The sequence below is a fragment of the Equus przewalskii genome, chromosome 2, assembly GCF_037783145.1.
Source record: "Equus przewalskii isolate Varuska chromosome 2, EquPr2, whole genome shotgun sequence".
NCBI classification, from domain to species: Eukaryota; Metazoa; Chordata; class Mammalia; order Perissodactyla; family Equidae; genus Equus; species Equus przewalskii.
This window is the reverse complement of record NC_091832.1, coordinates 11,632,257-11,656,868: the sequence shown is the minus strand read 5'-3', so window position 1 is coordinate 11,656,868 and position 24,612 is coordinate 11,632,257. Positions and strand designations below refer to the sequence as shown.

The 24,612-nt window shown below is 42.0% G+C and overlaps 1 protein-coding gene across 2 annotated transcripts in view; it reads right to left on the bottom strand.

Moving 5' to 3' along the window:
• EFCAB14 (EF-hand calcium binding domain 14) overlaps window positions 1–24,382 on the bottom strand; it is a 41,327-nt gene extending 16,945 nt beyond the window's left edge. The window contains exons 1-6 of one of the 2 annotated variants that reach the window (XM_008534457.2): window positions 24,194–24,382; window positions 23,788–23,854; window positions 18,636–20,033; window positions 16,987–17,135; window positions 11,721–11,866; window positions 2,207–2,305 (exon numbers count right to left, since the gene is read on the bottom strand). In XM_008534457.2, coding sequence (XP_008532679.1) covers window positions 2,207–2,305; window positions 11,721–11,866; window positions 16,987–17,135; window positions 18,636–18,817 — 576 coding nt within the window. In that variant the 5' untranslated portion in view covers window positions 18,818–20,033; window positions 23,788–23,854; window positions 24,194–24,382. Of the gene's footprint in view, window positions 1–2,206; window positions 2,306–11,720; window positions 11,867–16,986; window positions 17,136–18,635; window positions 20,034–23,787; window positions 23,855–24,193 lie in introns of those variants that run through there. The other variant, XM_008534458.2, reaches the window with a different exon arrangement.
• Window positions 24,383–24,612: the final 230 nt, after the last annotated feature.

Sequence of the window (24,612 nt, the reverse complement as noted above, 5' to 3'; positions counted from 1 at the left end):
CCTGTCCTAAGGGAATATTCTAAAGAGTGTTACTATTTGGTGGGTGTTGGCCTTTTATTAAGATATACTGACAATTTTATAGTGTCACTCAGTATTTTTAACCAATGTCCTTTTTATTCTACTGATAGTCAAGATTCCAAGAGAATAAGAGATGACATTTTCAACATTTAAAAAAAATTACATGAGATACATTGAAGTTAGCCAGACCTGGTGATCTAGTGGTTAAGATTCAGTGCTCTCACTGCGTGGCTTGGGTTCGTTTCCAGGTCAGGGAACCATACTACCCATCTGTCAGTTGTCATACTGTAGTGGCTGGGTGTTGCCGTGACAGTGAAAGCAGTGCCACTGGTATTTCAAATACTAGTAGGGTCATTGATGGTGGACAGGTTTCAGTGGAGTTTCCAGATTAGGAAGAAGGACCTGGCCACCCATTTAAGAAAAAATTGGCCAAGAAAGTCCTACAAATAGCAGCAGAGCATTGTCTGATATAGTGCCAGAAGATGAGAGGATGGTGCAAAAATACCAGGCAGGGTTCAGCTCTGCTGTACACAGGGCTGCTAGGAGTTACAATCAACTCAATGGCACTAACAACAAACAACAGTGAAGTTAGGTAGTATTTGAGATGACTTACCACTTCAAAACTGAGCCACTTGTAATAAAAGTAGTGCCTGACACTATAAATGCACAGATTTGCAAAGAGACAACACACTGGGTAGAAGGCTCTAAGCTGGGATGTTATCTATGCCAGCTCTGTTGTTACAGAAGCTACAGGCATTCAAAGACACCTACTGTTAGAGAAGCCTCACTAGCTGGATGTATGAGCCAACTGGGATGCAAGAAGATAGTAAGCTCTTGTTTAAGATTTTTTTAAGGAAGCAGCTGACAGAGCCATGTGAACTTTAGAGCAAATCCTGAAACTAGTACTCTCACCAACTGCAACGTGCCTGGCACATAGTGGAGGAACCTCCACAAATGTTTACTGAATGAAAGAATGCAAGAATAAACCCATTTCCTTTTCTAATGCAAGACCACCAGGATTGTTTCTGTATTAAAGGCTACACAGGCCTACCTTTTCCCACTAGGCCCTTGGGAACAATGGCAAGGAGAATTTGGCCTCATCAAAGTTGTCCCTACTTTTTTTTTTAAGCTGTAAGCAGATGACCATATTGGACAAATAGCAAACTATGGAGACTGAGAACACACAGCTAGGTGTGGCTATAAAAATAGCAAGTTTTGTTTCTGATTGTGCCTTAGGAATTTCTCACTCCCTTGTGGAAACAATTTATATGTTTAGAGAGCCTGGCATATAGTCAAATCAAACTTAACACACACTATCTTTTAAAAGTCAAAGATCCTAGATTTGATACCCATTGTTTGGGGTTCCCTTGCTCCAGAATCCCTTCTTCCATTTCCTGCTGTAGGGGCTGGTGTTGCTTATGCTCCAATTAGGCACCTTCTCCTTCCTACCTTATCCACTCACCCCACCCGGCTCTACGTATTATTCATCTGGTTGGTCACTGCCTCTTGCTCTAGGCCTGAATTCTAGGGATCAAACAGAAATTCCAAATTATTGTTTGCCTAGGCCCTAGATTGTAGGGTATGTAACGTAGGAGTGACTTGCTTAGAGGATGTGCACTTTTACCTTCATAAAATAATATATATTGTTTTCTAAAATGCTTTTTACCAATTTATACTCCAGTAGGAGTGTTTGAAGGTTTCCTTTGCTCCACATCCTTGCCAATACTTATATCCTGAATTTTTAATTTTTGCATTTCCTCAAATTATCCTTTTAATTTTTTCTTAAAAAACCTCTTTCTCAATCATGGAAAAGAAAAGCAATTTAGAGCAACTCTCATGTACAACTGGTCTGTTTTCATGAAGATACTGTGGATGATGAACTGAAAAAGCGAGTGATGAAAAGCAAACCCGTATATGTTAAGACAGAGTCCCAGCAGAGCAATCCTGGAACTTGCAGAGCCAAATAAAAAGGTCTGAGTCCATCTCAAACCACAGCTAAAGTCACCTGTTACAAATGAAAGGCCCAACTAACCAGAACAAAACAGATGAACTCTCCAGAACACAGTGATATGCTCTAGTACTACCCTAGTGGAACAGTTGATTTCAAATGCCAGGCTGTCAAAGAAAACTTGTAAGAATCTAGAATTACCACAGTAGGTTAATCTCACCGCCCACACATATCACTTACCTTCTGAAGTCCCTCCACAGTGGCAGGCAGGCTAATTAAGTCTGCAGCTGACTTAACATTGGCTTTGAGGTGATTTACTGCAGAAGTCAACAGAGAAATCTGAAAGGAAAAGAGTAACAAAGAATGAAAATAGAATTTGTAGAGTGAATGCTTCCTTCACAAACTCTACAGTTGATGATGTCAAAGCACCCTTGGCTTTTACGTGTTTCTGTGATCCAGACATTATACCCGTTAGCTCACAGCAGCAGAGGAACTACAGTACCTTGGATAGACTTGAGATCTGGGAGGCAGCAATAATACCCTTTCTTTCCCTGCCCGATTTAAACACTAGTGCCAAAGAGGGAAAGGCAAGGATTATTCTTTATTTTACTCCTGGCAGTTACAAGATCCAAAAATCTTAAATTACCCAAAAGATGCAGTGATTACAACACAATCCTTCAACAATTGACAGGAAGAAAACTAATGATCAAGGACCCCTGAAAGATTTCATTTTAGTAAAAAATAACCCCTCAGTTATTTACTGAACTTTTGTTCCTGCCCAAGTGGGAACATATATTAGAAAGTAAAAGCCCATCACCACAAAATACAGTCTACAGGAACTGCACCCTGACAACCTGAGCAGCACTTTCAACTACTTGGAGATTTAGTTTTGGTTTAACAATGTGATTAATATTTCAAACTCTATAGCTCAACCAAAGCACTACTTTGTACCCTGAAGGGGCTCAATAAATACCCACTGACTTGCTGACTGATGCACTGACTGTATTAAAATAGGAATTGAATCAAAATAAAATGTGTCTTCTCTTCTGCTATTTAGGGGTAGAATTCTAAATAGCTGGACTTCTCTCCTGAACGGGGACTGAGGGAACCTTTATAATACGCACTTTCAGGCTGCAGATCATATTCTAACAACCTTGCAGTTTGGTTCAAAACATGCCTAAAAGAGTCTTAGTTCCAAACTGCTTTCCTGTCCCAAATTCTAGGATGAGGACACAAATCTGCCAACAGCAATTGTATTCAAGGTGACCTCACAGAGTAACCACTGAAGTTTCTGGGCAGTTGTTACATGTTGAACACTGCTGTAGGCACCAGACAGATATAAGACAAAGTCAATTCGATCCCTGCTCTTTCCTTCAGCAAACGCTTGGCTTCTTCCCTGCGCCAGGCACTGTGCAGGGATTGAGGAGACAGTGGCAAACAAAACCATGAGGTTTTACTCTCATGGAGCTTACACCCTAGCAGAAGGTGACAGAAAAAAAAGGAAGTAAAGTATCGGGTAGTAATCAGTACTACACAAAGAATTTAAATTGAGCTCCTAGAGCAGCCGCAGTGTGTTCTGAAAAAGGGAGTCCAGTGAGGAGGCCAGGAACTCAGGGACTCAGGTTCTCTTCTCCTTCTTTCCTTTTAGGAGGGATGAAGACCATTTTTCATTCATTCATTCATTCATTCATTCCATTCCAGCAACAAATGTTTACTGAGCCCTATTTTATACCAGTGGCGAACAACACAGATGTCAGTGATCTTGTGATGGTTACATTTTATTGCAAGGAGACCGACAATTTTATATAAGAAAAATATCAGACAGTGTGCTATGTTAGAAGAAAACGAAAATAAGGTGATTTGATAAGTGACTGGGTAGCTACTTTAGATTGGATGGTCAGAGAAGGCCTCTATAACGAGATGAAATTTAAACTGAGATCTTAATAATAGGAAGGAAATAATCAAACAATGATTGAATGAAAGTACATTTCAGGGCAGAGGGAATTGCTAGGGCAAAGGCCCCAGCGCAGGGAAGAGCTTGGCATATCTGAAGAATAGAAAGAAGGCCTGGTGGCAAGAGCATATAATGTGAGTGAGAACGGAGAGGCAGAGGGGCGAGGATGGGGAGGGAGAGGGTAGAGGTAGGTGGGTAACTGTAGAGAAACAATTGAGTACTAAATGTGATACTGAATAAAGCTCCCAGAAAAGAATATTAGTGCAGGCTGAAAGGGACAGGCTTCACCGGAGCAGGACTCAAATTAGACTCCGATGGAGAAGACAGAGTTCTAGATATAAAAATAAAGCAGGTATTCTTTCTAGGTTAGAAGGGTGAGTGTGGCATGGGGGAACAGGTAGGGAGCAACAGCATGAACAGGCCCAGGAATAGTTTTTCTTCAAGGTATTTCTCAAAGTGACAATGATTTGTTTATTTGTGTGATTAATAAGGTTTCTCTCTTCCACTAGACTGTATGTTCCATGTCATCAAGGACTATATCTGTTTTATTTTCCATAATATGCCTGCCACAAAGACAGGCATTCAATAAATATTTACTGAATGAATGAATGGCCGAGAATGAACACTCTGTGTCTGGGATGGACATTGCGAAGGCCAATCCAAGCAGAGCAGAGGGTAGAGGCCAGGAAGTAGGTGATAAGGCTAGATAAGTAGTGAACTCATTTTTCTCACCAGTAAAATGGATAGAATAATAACAACTGTTTAACAACAGCCATCTCGTAGGAATGTGTGATGATTTTAAAGTATGCCTACAAGGGCTGGCCCCGTGGCCGAGTGGTTAAGTTCGTGTGCTCGGCTGCAGGCGGCCCAGTGTTTCGTTGGTTCAAATCCTGGGTGCGGACATGGCACTGCTCATCAAACCACGCTGAGGCAGTGTCCCACATGCCAGAACTAGAAGGACTCACAACGAAGAATATACAACTATGTACCGGGGGGCTTTGGGGAGAAAAAGGAAAAAAAATAAAATCTTTAAAATATGCCTACAGATTCTTTGATAGTCCTCCCTTCAAGAGGTAGAACCTCATTCCCTTTCTCTTGAGTGTGGCCTGCATTTAGTGACTTTTTTTTAGTCCACAGAACAGAATGGAAGTGACAATGGGCAACTTTGGAAACCAGGTCATAAAAAAACACTATGGCTTCCTCTTTGTCTCTCTCTGGGATCACTGCTCCAGGAAAGCCATCTGCCATGTTGTGAGAACATTCAAGCAGCCCCATGGAAAAGCATACATTGGGAGAAACTGAGACCTCCTGCCGACAGCCATGTGAGTGAGGATCCTCCAGTCTCAGTCTAGCCGTCAGATTACGCAGCCTTGGCCTATATCGTAGGCAACTTTAGAGAGATCCTGGCCAGAACTGCTCAATTAAGCTGCTCCCAAATTTCTAACGCACAGAAACTATCAGATAATAAATGTTTGCTGTTTTAAGTGATTAAGTTTTGGGAAAAATGTAACACAGCAACAGATGACTAAAACAGGCTATGAGGATTAAATGAGATATATAACTAAAGCTCTTAGCACAGTACCTGGTATAAACAAAATATCAAATAGGTGTTAGCTCTTTAACAGTGAAATTTAATAAGCACTTAAACATGCAGTTCTCCATAAGTGCTCCAAAATATTCAGACTCATCTTCAACATTCCAACTCTACCCACTTAAAAACAAAATGGGTGAGAAACCTCTGCCCACAGAGAGATACTCTCAGCAAACTATAAGCCTCTTAAGAGTAGCGATTACATCAAGGTTTTAACCTCTTTTTAACTTTAAAAAGATATGCCTATCAAGGTTTGTAAAGGACATAAGGAAATAGGCATTCTCATACATAGATCGTGGGAATGTAAATTGGAGAAGACTTGTTAGAAGGTTATCTAGGAGTATCTGTCAAAATTTGAAATATTTATATATTTTAATTCAGCAATTTCATTTCTAGAAATTTATCCTAAAGATTACTTGCTCGTGTACACAAAGACATATGCACAAGACTATTCATTGCATCCTTATCTGTGACAACAAAACACTAGCAACAATCTAAACGTTTACCACTAAGGATGTAGAAATATTCAGTGAACAAAACAAGCGGTAGAATAATATATACAGAACGACTCCATTTAGTTACACTTACACACACTAACCCATTAGCTAATTCATATTAAAAGCTACTATGATTTTGTAAATGCAGAGAAAGGTGACCAAAAGAATGCAGCCCAGACTACTGACAGAGGATACCTACGGGGACAGGGAATGTGTATGTATGTGTATGTATATGTGTGAGAGATGGTGGCACATACAGAGATATAGAGGGTAAAGGGGGAATTTTCATAAAGCTCTATGTGTATTTTATTATTTAAATCTTATATAAGAATACATTCACATATCACTCATGAAATTTTAAAGAAAAAGATGGGAGAGGAACATACACATAAGTAAAACATATCACAAAACTTTAAAAAGGGCTGACAGATTTCCTTGTCTGGCCTTTTCTTCCATGCCCTCTACTGGGTTTCCTAAGACTACGTTAACATGCTCAATGATAAAGTGCTAGGAAGGGGTTCCTGCCCCAGGTATGTTTTACTCAGTGGCCTCAAGTATGTACATAGTTGGCTCTAGACCAACTTGATGGGCAAGAATATGGTTATTCCAAATGCCCTATCAATTGTGTGGTTACCTCTTGGCCATCTGAGGGAATAAATTCCTTTCACTGATAACTGGCCAGATCCTTAAAGGAACAAACTGTTCTAGGTGGAACGATCTGGGTAGAAACTATTCTCCCAGGCACTGCAATATCCTGAGGCTACGGCAGAGCCGGATACTAATCAGAAGTATCTCAAGACTAGTAATGGTTTCACAAATGGCCAGTGTAGTTGGTTGGCAGATACCATTTCACCCCAAATCAGAGGAGTAGTTGAGAGCCAATGCATACAGGGTAAGGTGAGGTCTGCTTCACTTCTCCCCATCCCCAACACTCCACACCTAGGGTAACAGCTGCCTCACTGAAAGAGTACACCCTGAAGAGCTGACCATTAACTCCCTAATTACCAAACATTGCTCAGCACTTCTTAGTCACTTATAAGACATGGACCACACACTCGTCACTAGGACTCAGTTACATTCCCATAAACCACAAAGCTGGATTCCATCTTTTAGCATGCTTCTCTTAGCAATGGAATAATGCCAAAATCTATGGAAAAGTACAGCAAAGCTACATGTGTAACTACAACGGAGAGACAAGGGGCACTCCCCCATTACTATCTCTGGGACTGCTCTGGTCTACGATAGACACATTGTAGAATGTCAGATTGGATTCAAGCATTACAGAACTTATCTTTAAAAGTTACACACTGCATCTCAAAGAGTCTAAAAATTTGAATTAAGGAGAAGACATTATGAAAAAACCCCACATTCCATCCAAAAGATGAGTCATGACTTTTATGCATATTACATGACTTTTCATTAGCAAAATTAAAAATAGCTCCTGTAGACCATTTGCTTATTAGACTGTTTTATACTATAAAGTCTGAGATGCTGCGTTTTTGCTTTTGGGTTAAAATTAAGTGTTCTTTAAATAGTAAGTAAGTAAAAAAGTTACTAAAACAGACACTCATCAATGACGAATGATTATGAGCCCTACTAGAAACCTGACATCACATCCTTTCAACCTTATCTACTAAGCACATACTGCATCCTATAGAGGATATAAAGATGGAAGGCAGCATGGAAAACTGGAAAGAAAACAGGCTCCCAGGACTTGAATATTTTAATACTAGCATGACTACACAGCTGTGTAACCTTGGGCAAACTACTTAACGTCTTTATTTTTAGTGAGGAAGATTGTCCCTGAGCTAACATCTGTGCCAGTCTTCCCTTATTTTGTATGTAGGACACTGCCACTGCATGGCTTCATGAGTAGTGTGTAGGTCCGAACCCGGGATCCAAACCCTGGGCTGCCAAAGTAGAGTGCGTGGACTTAACCACTTACACCACTGCGCCAGCCCCTACTTAACTTCTTTGAGCCTCAGTTTTCCTATCTGTAAAATGGGACACCATCTCCTACTTCATAGGACTATAGAAGCAAAATAGGAGATCTTATATGTAGTGCATCTAACAGTGGCCTGCGCAAAGAATGGCCTGCATTTAATGAATGGTAGTTATCATCTTAATTACCATTATCATTGTTGCCATCATCAAGCTCAAAGCTCAGAGTACAGTGTACAAGCTTTTAGTGTAATAGGATGCATACACAAATAACTATCACATAAGGTATCTGGACAAATGCCAAAAAAGAGATACAGAGCAGACTGTAGAAGGGCACTCAAGGTCCTTCTTGATATGGCTCTTGCTGACACAGCCTTACTTCTGGCCTCTTTCTACCAAACTATAGCTATCACAAATAAACTACTAAAATTCCCTGAACATGCTGTGTTTTTCATTTGTCTATGCTTTTGCACATACTGTCAACTCTTGTTATTCACAGTAGTTACGTTCTAGAAAGCTGCAGCAAACATTGCATTAGTGAATACTGAACCATTGCTCCTAAGGGAAGTACAGGGTTAGGTTCCTGAGAGCCCTCTGGTCACAACATTTTCGTCAACTGATCAGTTAATATATAACCTTGTTTTACATCTGTCTCTGTTTAAAGATATCTTATTTAATATCTATTGCTGAACTCATGCCTGAATAAAGTTTATCTAACACATGTATTTTTTCTGTAAGGCATATCATAGCCTTCTTGCACTTCCAAATACCAGATAGTACGTCATTCAGCACTATGCTAAGGGGACATTTTACACAGTGGAATCACCAACAAAAAGCACAAAATTGCGAAAAATGTGGCACTAAATATACGGTGAAAAGGAAACTTGTTTACAGTACGAGAGCTGAAACAAGGCAGGGTGTTGCATTGTTTGACCTCAACTGGAAATGTTCCTGTTGGGTGACTCAAATTTTTTGCTACTGTATGACTGTCAGTGAATGACTTTGAAAGTGCCACAAGTATAGATTTTTGGGTTACAAACAAATTTTAGCAAGTAGGTAAATTCACAAATACAGCATCTGCAAATGATGAGCATCAACTGTACTGTTTTACCTAGAACGCCCTTCTCTCTTTCTGCAGAATTCACCTGGCCAATCCTGTTTGCTCTTCAGGACTCAGCTCAAGATATCTGAAAAGCCTTGTCTGGGTCAGATACACACCTATAAATGCCCCCATGGTCCTCACATGGGCCTGCTTCTCAATGCTCATCAGTCTGTTTTACAATTGTTTACTTTTCCATCTCCTCCATTTGACTGTAAGAGCTTTGAGGGCAGGAATCACATTTTTTTTTTGGTTTTGAATCCAAGGCCTATCTCCATAAAAGCAGCTCATTAAAAATTTGTTGAATTAACGGTCTTCAAAGAAGGGAGATGAGACTCCCTACAATGGTTGAGAATGGGTATGGGTATGAAATCAGAGGCTTCATGAAAAAAACAGAGAAGGAAATGAGATTTTAACTATTAGTTTAAAGATTTTCAATGCAAAATTTGATTTAACTTATTTCAAACTAACGGCTTTTTTTCCAGGCTGCATTAACTTCAACTCACACTGTGATAAGGACAGTTCTCGTTAAGTGATAAGGATAGTTCTTGTTAAGTGATATAATACATTTTCTTGTTTAAGCCACTTTGAATTGCTTTTTCAAAAAAAAATTTGCCACTAAAAGCATCTTAATTGACAGAGTTTCCCTTAGATATAGAAACACGGTTAAATATTAATTTTATTTTTATACCTATTTTGGTTTGGACAAATGCCTCTTACTTGAATAGACCATCAGAGATGTGTAATGTCAATTTTAGAGAATCACTCAAACAGAGAGTGATGAGCTCCCTTTGGACCAACACAAAGTTCTACTTCATCACCACCTCTCCTTTTGCACCCACGCCAGCAGAGACTTCCTCTGCATCAGGTTGGTTTCATCAATCAGTTCCATCATCTCTAAAGATCTACTGAAGCTAAAATGGAAAGGGTTTCAGTTTAATCTCTCCCAGTTTATAGATGAAACCCTAGAATTGAAGTAAACTTTCATGTATACTTATTTTACCAGGTACTTCTTGCATTAAAAATAACAGCCAGGCCAAGAAAAAAATGATTCTTTCATTTCCAGATTCCTGGTCAAGGCGAACGTGAACCAAAATATGTAGCAAAGATTTGAAAACCTGTGTGTCCTGTCACACCAAATAGCAATTTACCCTTTGACTCTTCCCATAATGCTGATTTACAAGCAGATGGGAAATAGCTGACTTTCCCTCTTCACCCTGAAAGGTCTCATCCTCGCCTCAGAACAGTAAACTCCATGACTGACTATTGAAATGGAATCCATGGTTTGCCCCAGTCAAAGATGCTAATTATGTCTCATTGCTTCACTGCGGTCTATTTTCACTTGATGTAATCTCTGGCCAAACTGCTCATTTGCTCTGTGAATACAAGAAAGGCCACAGTTTATCCTATTCTTTTTGAAAAAGGAGTGAATATCTGATTTTCCCTCATTACTGAGAGCCCAAAGATAAATGATAATGAGTAAATACTAGGTGGTATAACCCATCAATTATTTCATGAATAATTTAAAACAATGAATAGAACTGAATAGAAAATATCATAAGGCATCATAAGACTAAGGGTAAGCAATTGTTTTCAGAAACTTTTATTTCAGATACACATATATATGGATGTGTTTATTGGGTAATGATGTAAAACATTTCTTACTGTGAGTTCCAGGCAAAAATCTGAAAGCCACTGTACCCAGCCATTGACCTCTGATCTTAAGAGCTACTCTACTCCTGCACTACCACTGGAAGGTGGAGGGTAGCTTTGGAAATATCTGTAAGCACTTGATTTTAGCACAGTGCTCCCTGCCACTGACTGATTCTGAACTTTGTTACTCCATTCTGAAGAAGAGAATATCCTCCTAGCCCCAACAAGGATGGCATGTCTATTTTTAAGCCCTTTGCAAGTATACCACCCATTTGGTACTTGAGTTTTCTTTGCAATGCACATCTTTCCTAACTAAACTGAAATAACTGAGGACAGGGACTATAGTTACCCAGCAGCAACACCGTACCTTATACATACAAGATGCTCAGTTAACATCCTTTAAATAAGCCCTTTTCCTCTGGCAGAGTCAGAGGAATCAATACCTACTGAGATCTGGCCAATTTAGGGACTGGAAAAGTTTTTGCTCTAGGCTTGCTTGCCTGGCCAAGGTATTTAACAAACTCTGTCACCTCCTCCTATCCTATTCTAGAATAACTATGATTAGCTGTTGATGGTTTCCAGATTTGTTTTAGTATATTGTATAGCACTATACCGCAAGGCTGAATCTGTATGTTTATAAACTCTATTAAACAAAATAATTCTCATTACCTAATAAAAACAGGCTACTTACTTTTCTTGGGAGTTAGATGACACTCTCTTTTTATTTGATACTAATACTGCTCCTTAGGACGAGTTTACTCAAGAATTTCCAGCTCCCTCTAAACAACTCTACGTGGTACAATTGTTCCTTTGCAGAAAGGGCTAATGTTTTAAATATTTGGTAAATGCACAACTATTACCTTAATTTTACCTGACTTTAACGTGTTGGGATCATAATATGCAAAACACCATTTCAAAAAGTAAAACAATCTGAAGTGAGTTCCCTATACCTACAAATTCATACTAAACAAACAAAACTATTCATAGCTTACATAGCAATAAAATCACACTTTTGCTACCTGCTTATTCATTTCTGTGATGTTTATCCAGACTCTGTTCAAGCCCAGCTCTCCAGATTCAATCTTCTCAAGCTGTTTTTGTTTGCCGAGTAGTTCTTCATTAAGTTTGGGAATTTCTTGGAATGAGCTTTTCTGATTAGATTCCACTAGAGGCAAAAACAAGAATAATCATAAATAGCCATAAAGTTCCCTCATGGCTCCAAGAAGAAAAAATGATCATGTAGTAGGAAAAAGATAGATTAATAAAAGTTAATTCTGGGAGGACAGTAAGTGAATACATATCAATCAACTACACTGTTCTTTTATTTGTGTAAGCTCAGTTTCCTCATCTGTAATACAGAGTTAACTATACTTTACAGGACTTTTAGAATTAAGTGAAAGACCGGCTGTAAAGTTCTAAATACACAGGCCAGGCATATAATAAGTGACAAACAAATTTAAGTATTGACCAACTCAATTAAGGAGCTTTTTGATTAGTCAATGAAGATTTATGAATCTCACTCTATTGATGCTCAAGGTGATAGCATAAGTTCTATTTCTAAATGCTGACATCAATTTTTTTCTATCTCAAATTGGTTAAATCAAGGTGGGTTCTTACTACCTTTCAAATACTGTTATGAAAACTAAGATTTTAATCTTTTTCATAAACAGCAAACAATCTTTTCTTAAATCTTAAATCAACCCAAAAGCTCAAAGTGAAATAGAAGATAAAGGAACACGTTGGGTGAGGTATAGAGTGATATCTGGCCTTTCCTTTGGGAAATAATATCTCCTGAATGGTTTGGAGATTTGATAGCTTGAAGGCAGAGGCCTGAAAGAGGGCTTCCTCTTCTTTCTTTAAAGACTATTTTTCTTTTTCATGGAAAATAAAATATTGATAATGGCTGGTCCTCCAGAATAAAACCTACATAATTTTTCTGAAAGCCACAGACTGCCTGATTAGTTATATATGCTTTCTTTAAAACCAAAAATTAGCATAAAGGACAGATATAAAACAATTTACTAAAATGTAAGCTCCAAGAGTTTTTTGTCCATTTCTGTATGGTCAGCACTTAGAATATACCTGGCACATTTTACACACTCAGTAAGTATTACTGACTGAATAATCCTGGCCCTTGCTTACCTCTCAAACCTGTTTCTCATCACTCTACCTACCTCTTCAATCTACTTTTCAGCCAAGTGGATTTTCCTGACACACCAGCCTCTTTAAGCCTCAGTGACCCTGCACATTCTATTTTTTCTCCCTAGATGCCCTTGGTTTGCCCCTTCTTCATTTCTGCCACCGTAGCCTAGTTAATTCCTTTCAAGATTCAGCACAAATAGCTGAGCCTACCTTGGACCATTACCGCCTCTTTATCACTCCTAACTCTACCAATCATTTAACACTGTGCTGTAATTAGGTGTTAGTCGTCACCAGACTAACAGCTGCTTGAGGACTAGGACCAGGTCTTATTTGGTTATGCATTCCCAGGGCCCAGCACAGTGCCAGGTACACAGAAGCACTCAAATGCTTGTCCAGTGAAATGACTGCAGGGTATGAAATGGAGTTAATGTTAACCTATTAAGTCAAACAAAGAAAACTCAACAAATAAATAAATAAACTCAACAACAAAAAAAATCCCCACGAGAATTGGGGGTGGTAGTGGTATCCTTACTGCAAGCAAACTCACTATCTGAAAACTCAGCGTTAAAAGAAATTTGATATTTTCACTTTTCAAAAATACATGCTAAAGGATTTCTTTATAAATAGTAGACTTCTCTAAGTGCTTCTAATGTAACATTTGATTTACACATGGTTTGCAGGAGTATATCTATCTCATTCAGTAAGAACATTTTACGTCAGTCTAAATTAACGCTACACTTAGCATTTCACTGAATTTCCTATACATCTTCAGTTAGGTTGTACAGAAAAACTTATCCCACACATGTCTGCCATTCTCAGGTGGTCAAACATCCCAAGGGAGAGCCTCTCTCTTTCCTGCAGTGTATATGAATTAATAGAAGGTAGAATTGGAAGACGAAGTAAGAAATACATAAACAACTTAGGTTACAATTATTAACTAATAAACATATAAAGCTGATAAGCCCTGAAAACATTCTGGATCCTGAGGATTGTATGAGCCAAGAGGGGATCATAGTCATTATCTGATTTGGGGCTTTTTAGGACAGATAAGCCCAGTAAAGACACTTTGATTACATAAACGGGAGGAAGTACAGCAAACAAACAACTTACAATTACTAATTCATGTTCTTTCAACATGGAAAGCAACTCATTTAAAAGAACTTACTTAACTCTTTTCCTGATCTTCAAGATAAGGAAATGGAGATTTCTGCATACATCCCTCAGACAGAACATACGATGCTGACAGCAAGATTTCATATTTATACGTCTTTATAGTTTGCAATAAACTTTTACGTAATTATTCCACTTGTTATGGAGCCTCTACCATGTGCCCGGCCCTGTATCTGGCACTAGTGCATACAGAAGACCCTGAAGCGCTCAGTCTAGAGGGAAGCAAGGCCTTGTGACACAATTACTATACAGTGTGACAGATGTTACGACAGAGGAATGTTCTACGTGCTTTGGTAGCACAAATACATCTTTATGTTTCATGGATGGGAAAATGAAGGTGCAGAAAGAAGAAGCGACTTGTCCAAGTTTTACAGCTAGTAATGAGAAAGCCAGGATTTAACAGTCAAATCTTCTGCTTCTAGGACCAGCACTCTTTGTAGCATGCTCCAGCTGTCACAGACATGTACATCCTAATGTCCTCATTAGCAGAAGACCATTTTTAAGTTCTGTACTAAATGACCCACCTGATACTCTGCCTGTACGACCAGAAAAGGAGATGCCTGATTTAGTAATACTTTCCTTCTTTTCCAAATTCTTTTCCTTCACTCTAGAATTTCATAGTTGAGTGACAGAGATAGATGGTTGGAAATAGAATCTTCCTCAGAATAACTGTGGAGGTGTTTTGAAGTACCTGGTTCTGGAAAAAGAATACTGAGCTAAGAGTTTCAAGGCCAGCCAGTACTTTTAGCTTAAGAATCAGGTTACTCTTGACCACAAGGCAAAATATCAAGCCTATCTGCTTTGTTTCCTATTTCACATATTTCAGCAATCTTGCCTGCTTTTCCTCACAAGTGTCTCAGAAAATTTATTGCAATAAGAACAAGGGGATCTGAATTTCTTAAAAAGGAATTACAGCCAGATCAGCAGATGGTCTTATTGGAGTGATCCAATAAGAGGACTTCCAGTGTCCTCTTGAAAAACAAGAAATAAAAATTAACTTGTTGAAATATATTTAAAGCAGAAGCATAATTCAAAGAAAGATTATTTAAGCTTAATAAGACTGACCTCATTTAGTCAACATAATGGTTTTCACTAAAATCTCTTGAGCAAGTAGTCCAAAATGGTTCAGCCTATGGACTGACTATGCCCCAGGCCCCACTCCCATCTCCCTCAGGAAGTTCCGCTTTACACATTACAGGTGCTGGAATTTCTATTGTAGCAGACTAAAGCCAAAAATCAGCTGGACTAACAATTCTAAATCCGCTTCATTCAGCTGGTTGACAAATGCAGTCAGGGTCTCAGGAGAATGCTGCTCACTGATAGAAAGCAGGTCTCACAGTCCTGGGTATGATTCCTGGCATCTCTTGAATATAGTATTTCCAGGGACTGGTATTAACAAGTGCTCAATAAATATTTGTTGACTGATTAATTACCAGGTCTATTACATGTATACATTTTAAATATGCATTTCTAAACAAATTCCCTGAAAAGCTCAGCTGAGGTATAAATTACATGAGTGTCCTGCAAACATAGGCACAGAGCAGTCAGAGACAGGAATCCCTGGAGGGTAGAATTAAGAAATGTTTTGAAATGTATAAACAAATAATTGCTATATGTGATCAAAACAAGCTGTAACGCAAACCTAGAAAGCCCAACTAATTACAGAGAGATGATGGCACAGATGGGTGTCTTCAGAGGTTAGTTACAATTAAACATTGTTTCTGAGAACCTCATTTCCAAGTCATGCTCACTACTTACAAAGAAAATATTAACCTTAAAAACACCTGGCAATACTGCTAAGGACAACCATTAGAGGGAAAATAACTAGAATATAAATCCCATGCTTTCTTATACTGTACTCTGATTCATCAGTTGATAAAACGTATAGGTCAGGATGATTCTGTCAGAGAATTATGGCTTATCCAATGTTATTACCTGAATCAGAAGCTCAGAAGAAAACCAAAGTTAGTGTTTCAACATTTCTTTTCAAGCAACATCACTAGGAATGTCATTAAGACACTAAGGAGGATTAGCTGTCTCCAGGTCAGTTCGGAACTTGAATAACTGCAGGCAGCAAAGAGAAGCTGGAGTGAAGAGAAGCTAAGATGTTGTGATCTCCTAAGGCTTAAGATGAGAAGTAAACAACTCTAATTTCAGTTCTGGGGCCAGACTTCCTTATGACCTTGAGAAAGCCTAGTGGTCAGTTTCCTGGTGTGCTAATACTGCTAAAGGTTAGAGTATTTGTGATTAACTTGAAACTGGTTCCTTAGCTCACTGAGACCTAGAACCAAAGATCTCAGTGTTGCTAAAGGAAGATGGTTAGGTTAAATCTGGCAGAAGTTAGTATGCAGACACATTTTTCAGAAAAAGTACTTTGGATGTGAAAATATAACTTTTTAATTTAGAACATATAAAATTCTTCAGCTCAAGAAAAGTCTCAAACTTTAAAACTCACTCATGAGACAAATATTTATTTGTGATGTGGCACACGGTATACCTTCCATAAATGTCATTATTATTATTGCCCATTCCTATGGTCTTATATGGTTTTCAAGGAGGAAACTGTTTGACACACTCCCACATTCTTTCTCAAATGACCCTGTGGGGAGGAAGGAAAGAGTCCAGTGTTCCTATTGCTACTTTATACTAGGGGAAGTGACAACAGGTGGAGGTTAACCAAGGTTCTAAACTCCTGGAGCTTAGCGCTTCCCTTCTGGACCTCAAGCATTGACAATAGTGCCATTATTTCAGACACTATTTGTCCTGACGGTGCATAAGCACCGTTTTTTTCTTTGCGCGTTTAAAAACAAATAACTGTTACCCCATTGAAACTGATGGCTAAGAAAGAGCATACAAATGCTGGAAAAATGTATAATTGCTTCATCAGCAGGCAACTTCATTCAGCACAATCTACTTTGTCCTAGAACCTGGAAAAGAATCCAAGATTATACTCTGAAATGGGCAACCACTTACTTGTTCTAAATTTTTCTTTGAGGGCATCCAGATCCTCCTTCAGAGCAACCTGCATCCACACCAAGCCAACGCAGGCCACGACACAGGCGGCAAGGATGACAAAAGCACAGAGGGGATAACAGATCTTGCAGCATCGTAAATAGTCTCCCCTGGTCATAAGAACAAATTCAACCAGGAATACAAACGTGATTATGAGTACAGCTTTATCAGAAATAGCACACATGTGTTGCCATGCAATTATCTTCTCTGATGAATAACCAGCTGATTTTCCAGGAAAGACAGGGTAACACGCTTACATCCGAACAGCAAGTTGAAAATGACTAAGTAATATGACCTATGAAGTGTTCATCTATTGGGTACAAAGGTTTCAAACCTTAGGTGAAACAGAGGCAGCTCCTGCAGGCCACAGGAGGCACCTGTGGGCACCGCAGTTCACTGCCACCATCATCAATTCAGGTCTTTGGAAACAAGCTCAGGTTAGGAAAGTGTCAAGACCACAGCTTCTCTGCAGTTCCATCAGGGTACTGGGATTTACCTATCTATTTCTCTCTCTCAGATACATACTCACTCCAGGGGACCTTGTTTCAGTTTATAGAAACTTCATAAACTTGAGCAAGTTTTACTGCAAATGGAATGAAAGAAACAGGAATTGCAGGTTTAAGTGGACACCTGTGCACTCTAGCTTATCGGCTCAGAAGGAAGGAAACACAGAAAGGGGTTAGATTTCACAGCAAACTTCAACCAGCACTCGGGGTCTTATCTAACCCAACAGGACAACTATTCCAGTGGAACTATTCTACTTCATCAAATCTTCACAACTAGGATTGCCCTTAACTACCTATCTGGCAAAGCTCATTAGAAGCTAAACTCTTGCTTTAACAAAATAAGGGACACAGACACTCTAAATAAACAAACCTCAAACAAAGCATTCAATCTCTTCAGCACTCCAAACTTCTGCTTCCAACCTTGCTTCCACATCCTCAGCAGAATACTCTTTTCTTTTAATCTACTCCCTGATAGGGTCCAAGGGCACCTTCAAGGTCCCTTCAGCCCTTTCCCACCCTGAGCCCCAATTCCCAATGTCCTCAGTGCTCACTACTGCATTTGTCTAGTGGCTGCACCACCTACAAGTGGTTTGGAGAAAAGCTGTCTCTTCTTTTTGTCCCCCACCCTTCATGACTCTCAAGGTTCATACTTTCTACAATATGTCCCTCACCACATTCTCCCATCACCAAGATTCAGACTCATCAAGAGTGCAAAAAGTAAATAATGTGCAGGTCCTAAGGTCCCTGTTTCTCTTCTACTTAAAAAAAAAAAAAAAGGCTGGTTCTAAAAGCTTTTCTGCTCCTATGTCCCTATTCTTAGCTTCTTTGCTCCTCCCAGATTGGTCTCTCTGGGCTCTTGGCACATTCCCCAAGCGCACACTACCACCCTAGATTCAGAGCTCTTCTTTGTACGGCTGGAGACAGAACTCTACTTATCCTTCATTCAGAATCTGAACTCATCTTCTCCTTAACATCTTTTCTCCCTCTTTGCCTTCCAAGGTCTACACCTTTTTTCTTCCCAAGAACCCCCTTCTTCCGTTCCATTTGTGCCCCTGGTGGTGCAAGGAGATGCCTTTTCCCCATCCCGCTCCTCACATCACTTACTTGACAAAGCGGGAGCGATTTCCACCTACACCGAATTCTTCTTCCTCCTCTGAGCTGGACTCAGAGGCTGAGTCAGGAGGCTCAGTGCGAAGCAGGCGGTGGCCTGAGCCCTTCTTGGGCTTCTTTCTTCGGCTGTCCCCAGCCAAGCCAATCAATGCATTGAGCTCCTTGCGCTTTTTCATCTTCTTGTGTGGGGTGAGTGGAGCACCCACTCCGGAGCTGCCAGGTTCGTACCCGAAGCCCAATTCTCTCGCTGCCTTGGAGCTGCCTTCCAGGGTGAGGGATCCTGGGCCAGAGCCCACCGGTCACTCCCACCCAGGGGTGGGACCGACCAGATCCGCTGAGGGCTGGAGATTGGAGCCCAGAGGAAACTGGAACTCAGATGGGTGGGGGAAGTCACATAGAGATGGCCAAGAAGCTGGTGATCCAAACGGATAAGGCCCTGAGCATGGAGTGTCAGTTAGTTAAGAGGGTGTTAAGGGGGGGGGGGCAACCTTTGTCTCCCAAAGGGGATAAGAAGCCAAGTCAAGAACGAGAAATTCTCAGCCCTGATAAGTAGATAATATTTCTAAGCGTGCTCCAGGAATTGGGGAAGGACACACAGATGAGTGTTTTGGAGTTCCGGGGCAGGATTCCCAATCGATAGGGAAAAGAAACTTGTTCTTGAACGGGAGGAGAGGGGGAGGTGCACAGCGAGACAAGGAACGCGCTAGTCCCTCCCTAGCTGGACAGGTGGCAGCAGGAGGGGGCTCCCAGTCGCTACAACCCCGACACAGCCTGGACGCCGAGAAGATGCCCGGGTCTGGAGTGATCGCCGTCCTCCGTCCTGAGTTTGAAGGGAGCCTGAGACCGAGGAAGACCCAGAGCCCGGCTCGGAGGGCACGGGCTGAGAGGAGCCAGTCCTGCGCCCGGGGAGACCCCAGCCCTGCTGTCTGGGCCTGGGGGTGAGGTGCGGAGGGGCGACGGCGGCTCAGCCACCTGAAGCGCTCCCACCTAGAGTCTGAGGTGTTCCGGCACCGGCGACTCTCGGCAACTCACATGCGCCGCCTCCACTCCAGCCGCGACTCCGGCCCCCGCTCCGGCTGCGGCCGCGGCTGCTCCTGACGCGCTGGCGGCTGCGGCGGCGGCGGCCGCGGGCTCCGGACCCGGGCCATTGCTCCAGCCCCAGCTCACTTCCCCTTTGGCAGCGGCCGCCGGCGCCGCCTGCCAGTAAGCCGCGCTCCCATTGGTCACCTGGCGAGTGACGTCACACCCGGGAAGAGGGTGGCGGCGGGGAGGCGGTTGGGGAGGCTCCGCCCCCAGAAGGCCACCTGAGCCGCGCCGCTCGCCTGAGGAGGACGAGGGTTTCGTTTCCGACGAGCGGGGAGGCGGAGTGGGCGAAGCGGTCAGCTGCTCGACCTACTTGGAAAGTTTGTTAAGCGTCCGGGTCCCCAGTTGTGACCTGGACTTAGCCAGCCTGGGTGTTCCGCCCCTCTGAGTCACATGCTGTTTATTAAAACTTTAGGCGTGTTACAGATTAATGATTCAGTTGAGCACATTCATTCATTCCATAAATATTTACTGAGAGCTTACTCCGTGTCAGGAGCAGTTCCACCGCTGGGGATACGGCAAGGAACAAAATAACTACCGTCCCTGCGTTCTTGCGTAGGCTTGCCGGATTTAACAAATAAAAATACGGGCTACCCAGTAAAGTTTGCATTTCAGATCAACAACGAATATTTTTTCAGTATAAGTATATCCCATGCAGCATCTGGGACCTCTTCATACTGAAAAAATCAATTCTTTTTTTTTTTATCTGAAATTCAAACTTAACTGGGTGTGGTGTATTTTATCTGCCAACCCTATTCCTACAGCTTATATTCTAGTGAGAGCAACGACAGGCAAGCATTTCAAATGTTCTGAGGTGATAAGTGCTATCAGGAAAATTAAAACCAGATAAGGGGATGGGGAGTGCCTCTGAGATAAAGGGACTTTTGGTTAGAGACTGGGAGGAAGTGAGGGAGTGAGTTGTGCAATGGTCTTCAGGAAGGAGTGACCTGGAAGACCTGGTGTGGCTGGACCTGAAGAGCAAGAAGGAGGCGAGCTGTAGGAAATGAGGTCAGCCAAGCATCATGGGCCAGACAGTGAAGGGCCTTGTGGACCACAGTAAGGACTTGGGGAAACCATTGGTACTTTAAGTTGAGAGGAGACATTCTATGGCTTGGATTTTAAAAAGATCACTCTGGCTACTGTGTGAAAAGAGAATGAGGAGAGGGTGAGGGACGAAGGAGAGCAGTTTGTGTCAGTCCAGGTAGACATGATGATGATGATAGACCAGGGTGGCAAGAGTGGAGACGGTGAGCATTCTGGATACTTTGTGAAGATAGTGCTAGCAATACCTGCTGACGGATTAGATGAAAGGTGGGAATAAAAGAGGAGTGAGGCTTTTAGGGTGGAACAACTAGCAGAAGGAAATTGCCGTTTACTGAGATGGGGAAGAGCAGGTTTGGAGCAAAGTTGAGAAGCCAATTCAATAGTCACATGGACTGTTTGGTGTATGCATTCGGAGTTATGGGTAGAGTTTGGGGTCTGGAATATAAATTTAAGAGTCATCAGATGTAGACGGTATTATAAGCAAAGTGTTTTGAGCTACTTGCAAGAAAGTCACAAAGTAGTTTTTATACCTACATTCTCATTGTGGCAATCACACTGTCTAGGGATACCCACCCAGGTCCTGTCTCTTATTTGTCTTTGTGTGTCTGTCCCAGAGGTAGGCACTTAAAAATAATGATCTGATAACTATGCGATGTTTGCATAAGTGGGCAGAGTTGTATGGCGGAGTTTTGGAATCAAGAGATCCAGGATTAAATCATCTTTTAATACTTATTATCTTTGTCAGCATGGTAGCCATTTAAATTCTCTGAGTTTCAGTTTTCCCTTCTGTAAAATGGGGATAAACATCTATTTCACAGGGCAGACAAGTGAGAAGATGCTTGTGAAAGTGCTTTTGAAGTCCGAAAGCATGGTATAGTTATTCTGTTTTTATTGTCTCCTTTTGTTTCTAGGGCTGTACTGCCCAATACAGTAGCCACTAGCCACGAATGGCAATTTAAACTTACATTTAACTTAATTAATATTAAATAAAAGTTTAAATTAGTTCCTCAGTTTCACTGGCCACTGTGCTTCATAGCCATTTGTGGCTAGTGGCCATTGGGCAGCACAGAACAGAACATTTCCATCATTATAGAAAGTTTTATTGGACAACTTTGCACTAGCACCTCCCTGTAGGTCTGGCATGGACAGGAAAGGGTCCTGATTTCAGGAACCATTTCACAAACATATCCCGTGATCATGAGAAGCCTTGGGAAGAGAGGGCCCTGGCCCAGGACAGCCCATCTCATGGCCCTCCTGTGTTGTAGGTGTCACATCCTCACCAAGGAAACCAGGGACTGAGGAACCCAGGGGAGTGAGGCAGGGCCAAGGATGCATCACCCAGTTGCAGTGACTTCTGGTCAGCCAGACCCTACCCTCTCTGCAGGTCAAGACCTCCCCTAGGACTGACCAGTGGGCTGGTCATGGGTGGGCAGGCTGGAGGAGTAGAGGTGAGAGCTAAGGGGATGCTTCTGTTGGATCTGTCATTCAGTCCCTCTGTCTGCCTGTATGTCTATTGGTCTATAGATAACACCCCTCCTGTGTTGGGTAAACATCCCATTGGCTGCTGAGTCACCCTTTGAAAGCTGCTGGCCTCGTGTTTCTCTTCTCTCAGGAGCTCTTGGGTACTTCTCTGGCCTCCTCCCTCAGACCTGGGACCCTCAAGGCTGGAGATTAAGTCAACCCTCTCAGAGCAAGGGCTCCTACACTGAGAAACCCATGTTGCCCTTCCACACTAGGACTGCCCAAGGTAGTGACCCATCTTTTCATTTGGGGATGTCTATGTTATGACTCTGAGTCTGTGAAGCCATATTACCCTATCAAAGCTTATCGCTTTACAGTTCTGATGCTTCAACTTTCCTGTCTTTAAAGTAAGAATAAGAATATTCCTTGCCCAGCTTTCTGCCGAGTGCTTTTTATGGGAGGAAGCAGCATGAAAGTGCTTTATATGCCATGAAGGGTCATGCAGGGTGGAAGAAGCCTGTTGAATCCTCCTAGCAGTTCTTGTGGGGAAGGTGAGCAAAGATGGTTTTCCTGTGCTCAAAGTCCCAGCCTGTGTAAGTGGCAAAGCCAAATCTTGACACCCTGTGCTACCTTGGAAGACTCTACACAGCACTTTCACTTGGGAAAACTGAGCTATAGAGTGAGGGTAAACTTGCCCAGGATCGTGATGGGAAGTCAGATCCAGGGCTTCTAATTCCTGGGCTGAAGCTTTTTAAGATCTCAGAGTCCTCTTTCCTCTGGGACCTAAGTCCATGTCTGAACTCTGCCACTTGGCAGCTGTATGATCTTGGGCAAATTACTGAGCCTCTCTGAGCTTCAGTTTCTACTTTTGTGAAACAGTGCTAATAATAGCTACACAATTTGTGGGGCCCAGCACAAATGAAAATGTAGGGCCCCTTGTTCAAAAAGCAGGAAAAAACCTTTTCCTTTCTTCCGTGATTTCCTGCTCAAGCTGTCATGTTTATTGTTCACTATTTTATGTTGTGCTCCCTTGGGCATGAAGATACTCACAGGGGCATGGGCCCTGCCTCTTGACTTGGCATACACTCCGAACCTGCCCCTTCCTGTGCCTGCATCCAGGCCCCTGCCTGGGACGAGGTGGGGTGGGAGACAGGCAGCGGAGAACCCATCCTGGGGAAAGGGAAGTGGGAAGGGGACCAGAGGCTGGACTACGTGGGAGCTGAGGCTCCGAAGTCCTTAGCGCAGCCTCCATGGTTCATTCAGACTTCATTACAAAACACAAATTCAAAAATAAAATTATTAAGAATTCCAATATAGTGATAGCAGAACATCAAACCCCCATCGTGGGGCACCCTTCTGATTAGGGGCTCTGTGCAGCTGTACTGGGCACACGCCCGTGGATCTGCCCTGATAATGCCTAGCTCACAGAGTAGCTATGAAGAAGTAATGTGCCTGACCCATAGTAAGTTCTCAATAAAGGTCAGTGGTCCATTAATGTGATTATTAATTATTAAATGTGATTTTGATGACCCAGTTGTGATAATACATCTTCACTTACCTAATAGAAAATGCTGCTTCCATCTGCTCCAAGAACCTTCTTTGCCATCATCTTTCTTGGTGTTTTGCTATGGTTAAAGTTGAGGGAAGGAACAGAAATGAACATTTAAGAATACTTAAGCATCAGGCATTTTTGTGTTAACCCTCACTGCAGTAAGGTAATCTTCACTAGGCAAGCATCTTATCCCTACTCTAACTGAGAAGGAAATGGATGCTCAGAGATTGAAAGAGGCTTGCCCAGGGACACACAACACATCAGTGGCAGATGCTGGGGCTTGAATCTGGATCTGTCTACCTCGGAAGCCTGAGTTCTGCACCCGGTGCCAGCGCTCTGCTGGTGGAGCCTGCTGCCTGGGGCCTTTGTCTGTAGCTCATCTGGGAAGGGAACACCAGCTGAAGCACCTTACCTCTCCTGGGATGGCCTCATCTGCTTCCCCCAGCCCCTTCCCCATCCTTTTTGCTGCTGTGCCGGCAGCTGCATCCTGTACCCTGACAAGAGGCCTAAGGACAATGGGAAGGGGAAGGATTAGGTGGTAGGAAAGGGGCCAAGCTCCAAGCTAAACAATGGTTTCTCTCTGGATGGGTCGCAGGCAGCCGGAAGCAGCAACTCGTTCCCAGCATTATTGTGGGCCGGGGAGACGGTTGCCCCCCCTGGGATTCTCCTTCTAGTCCAGACACAGCCTCCTCTGAGTTGCTGCAAGCTTTGTGTGCCTCGGGGAAGTCTCATTTTCTCCATCTATCAACCGTGTCTTTAGCACCCAGAACAGGGTCCAGTGCTAGAGGGACCTCAGGGACCATTCACTGAATGAAATTATTAGATGAGTAG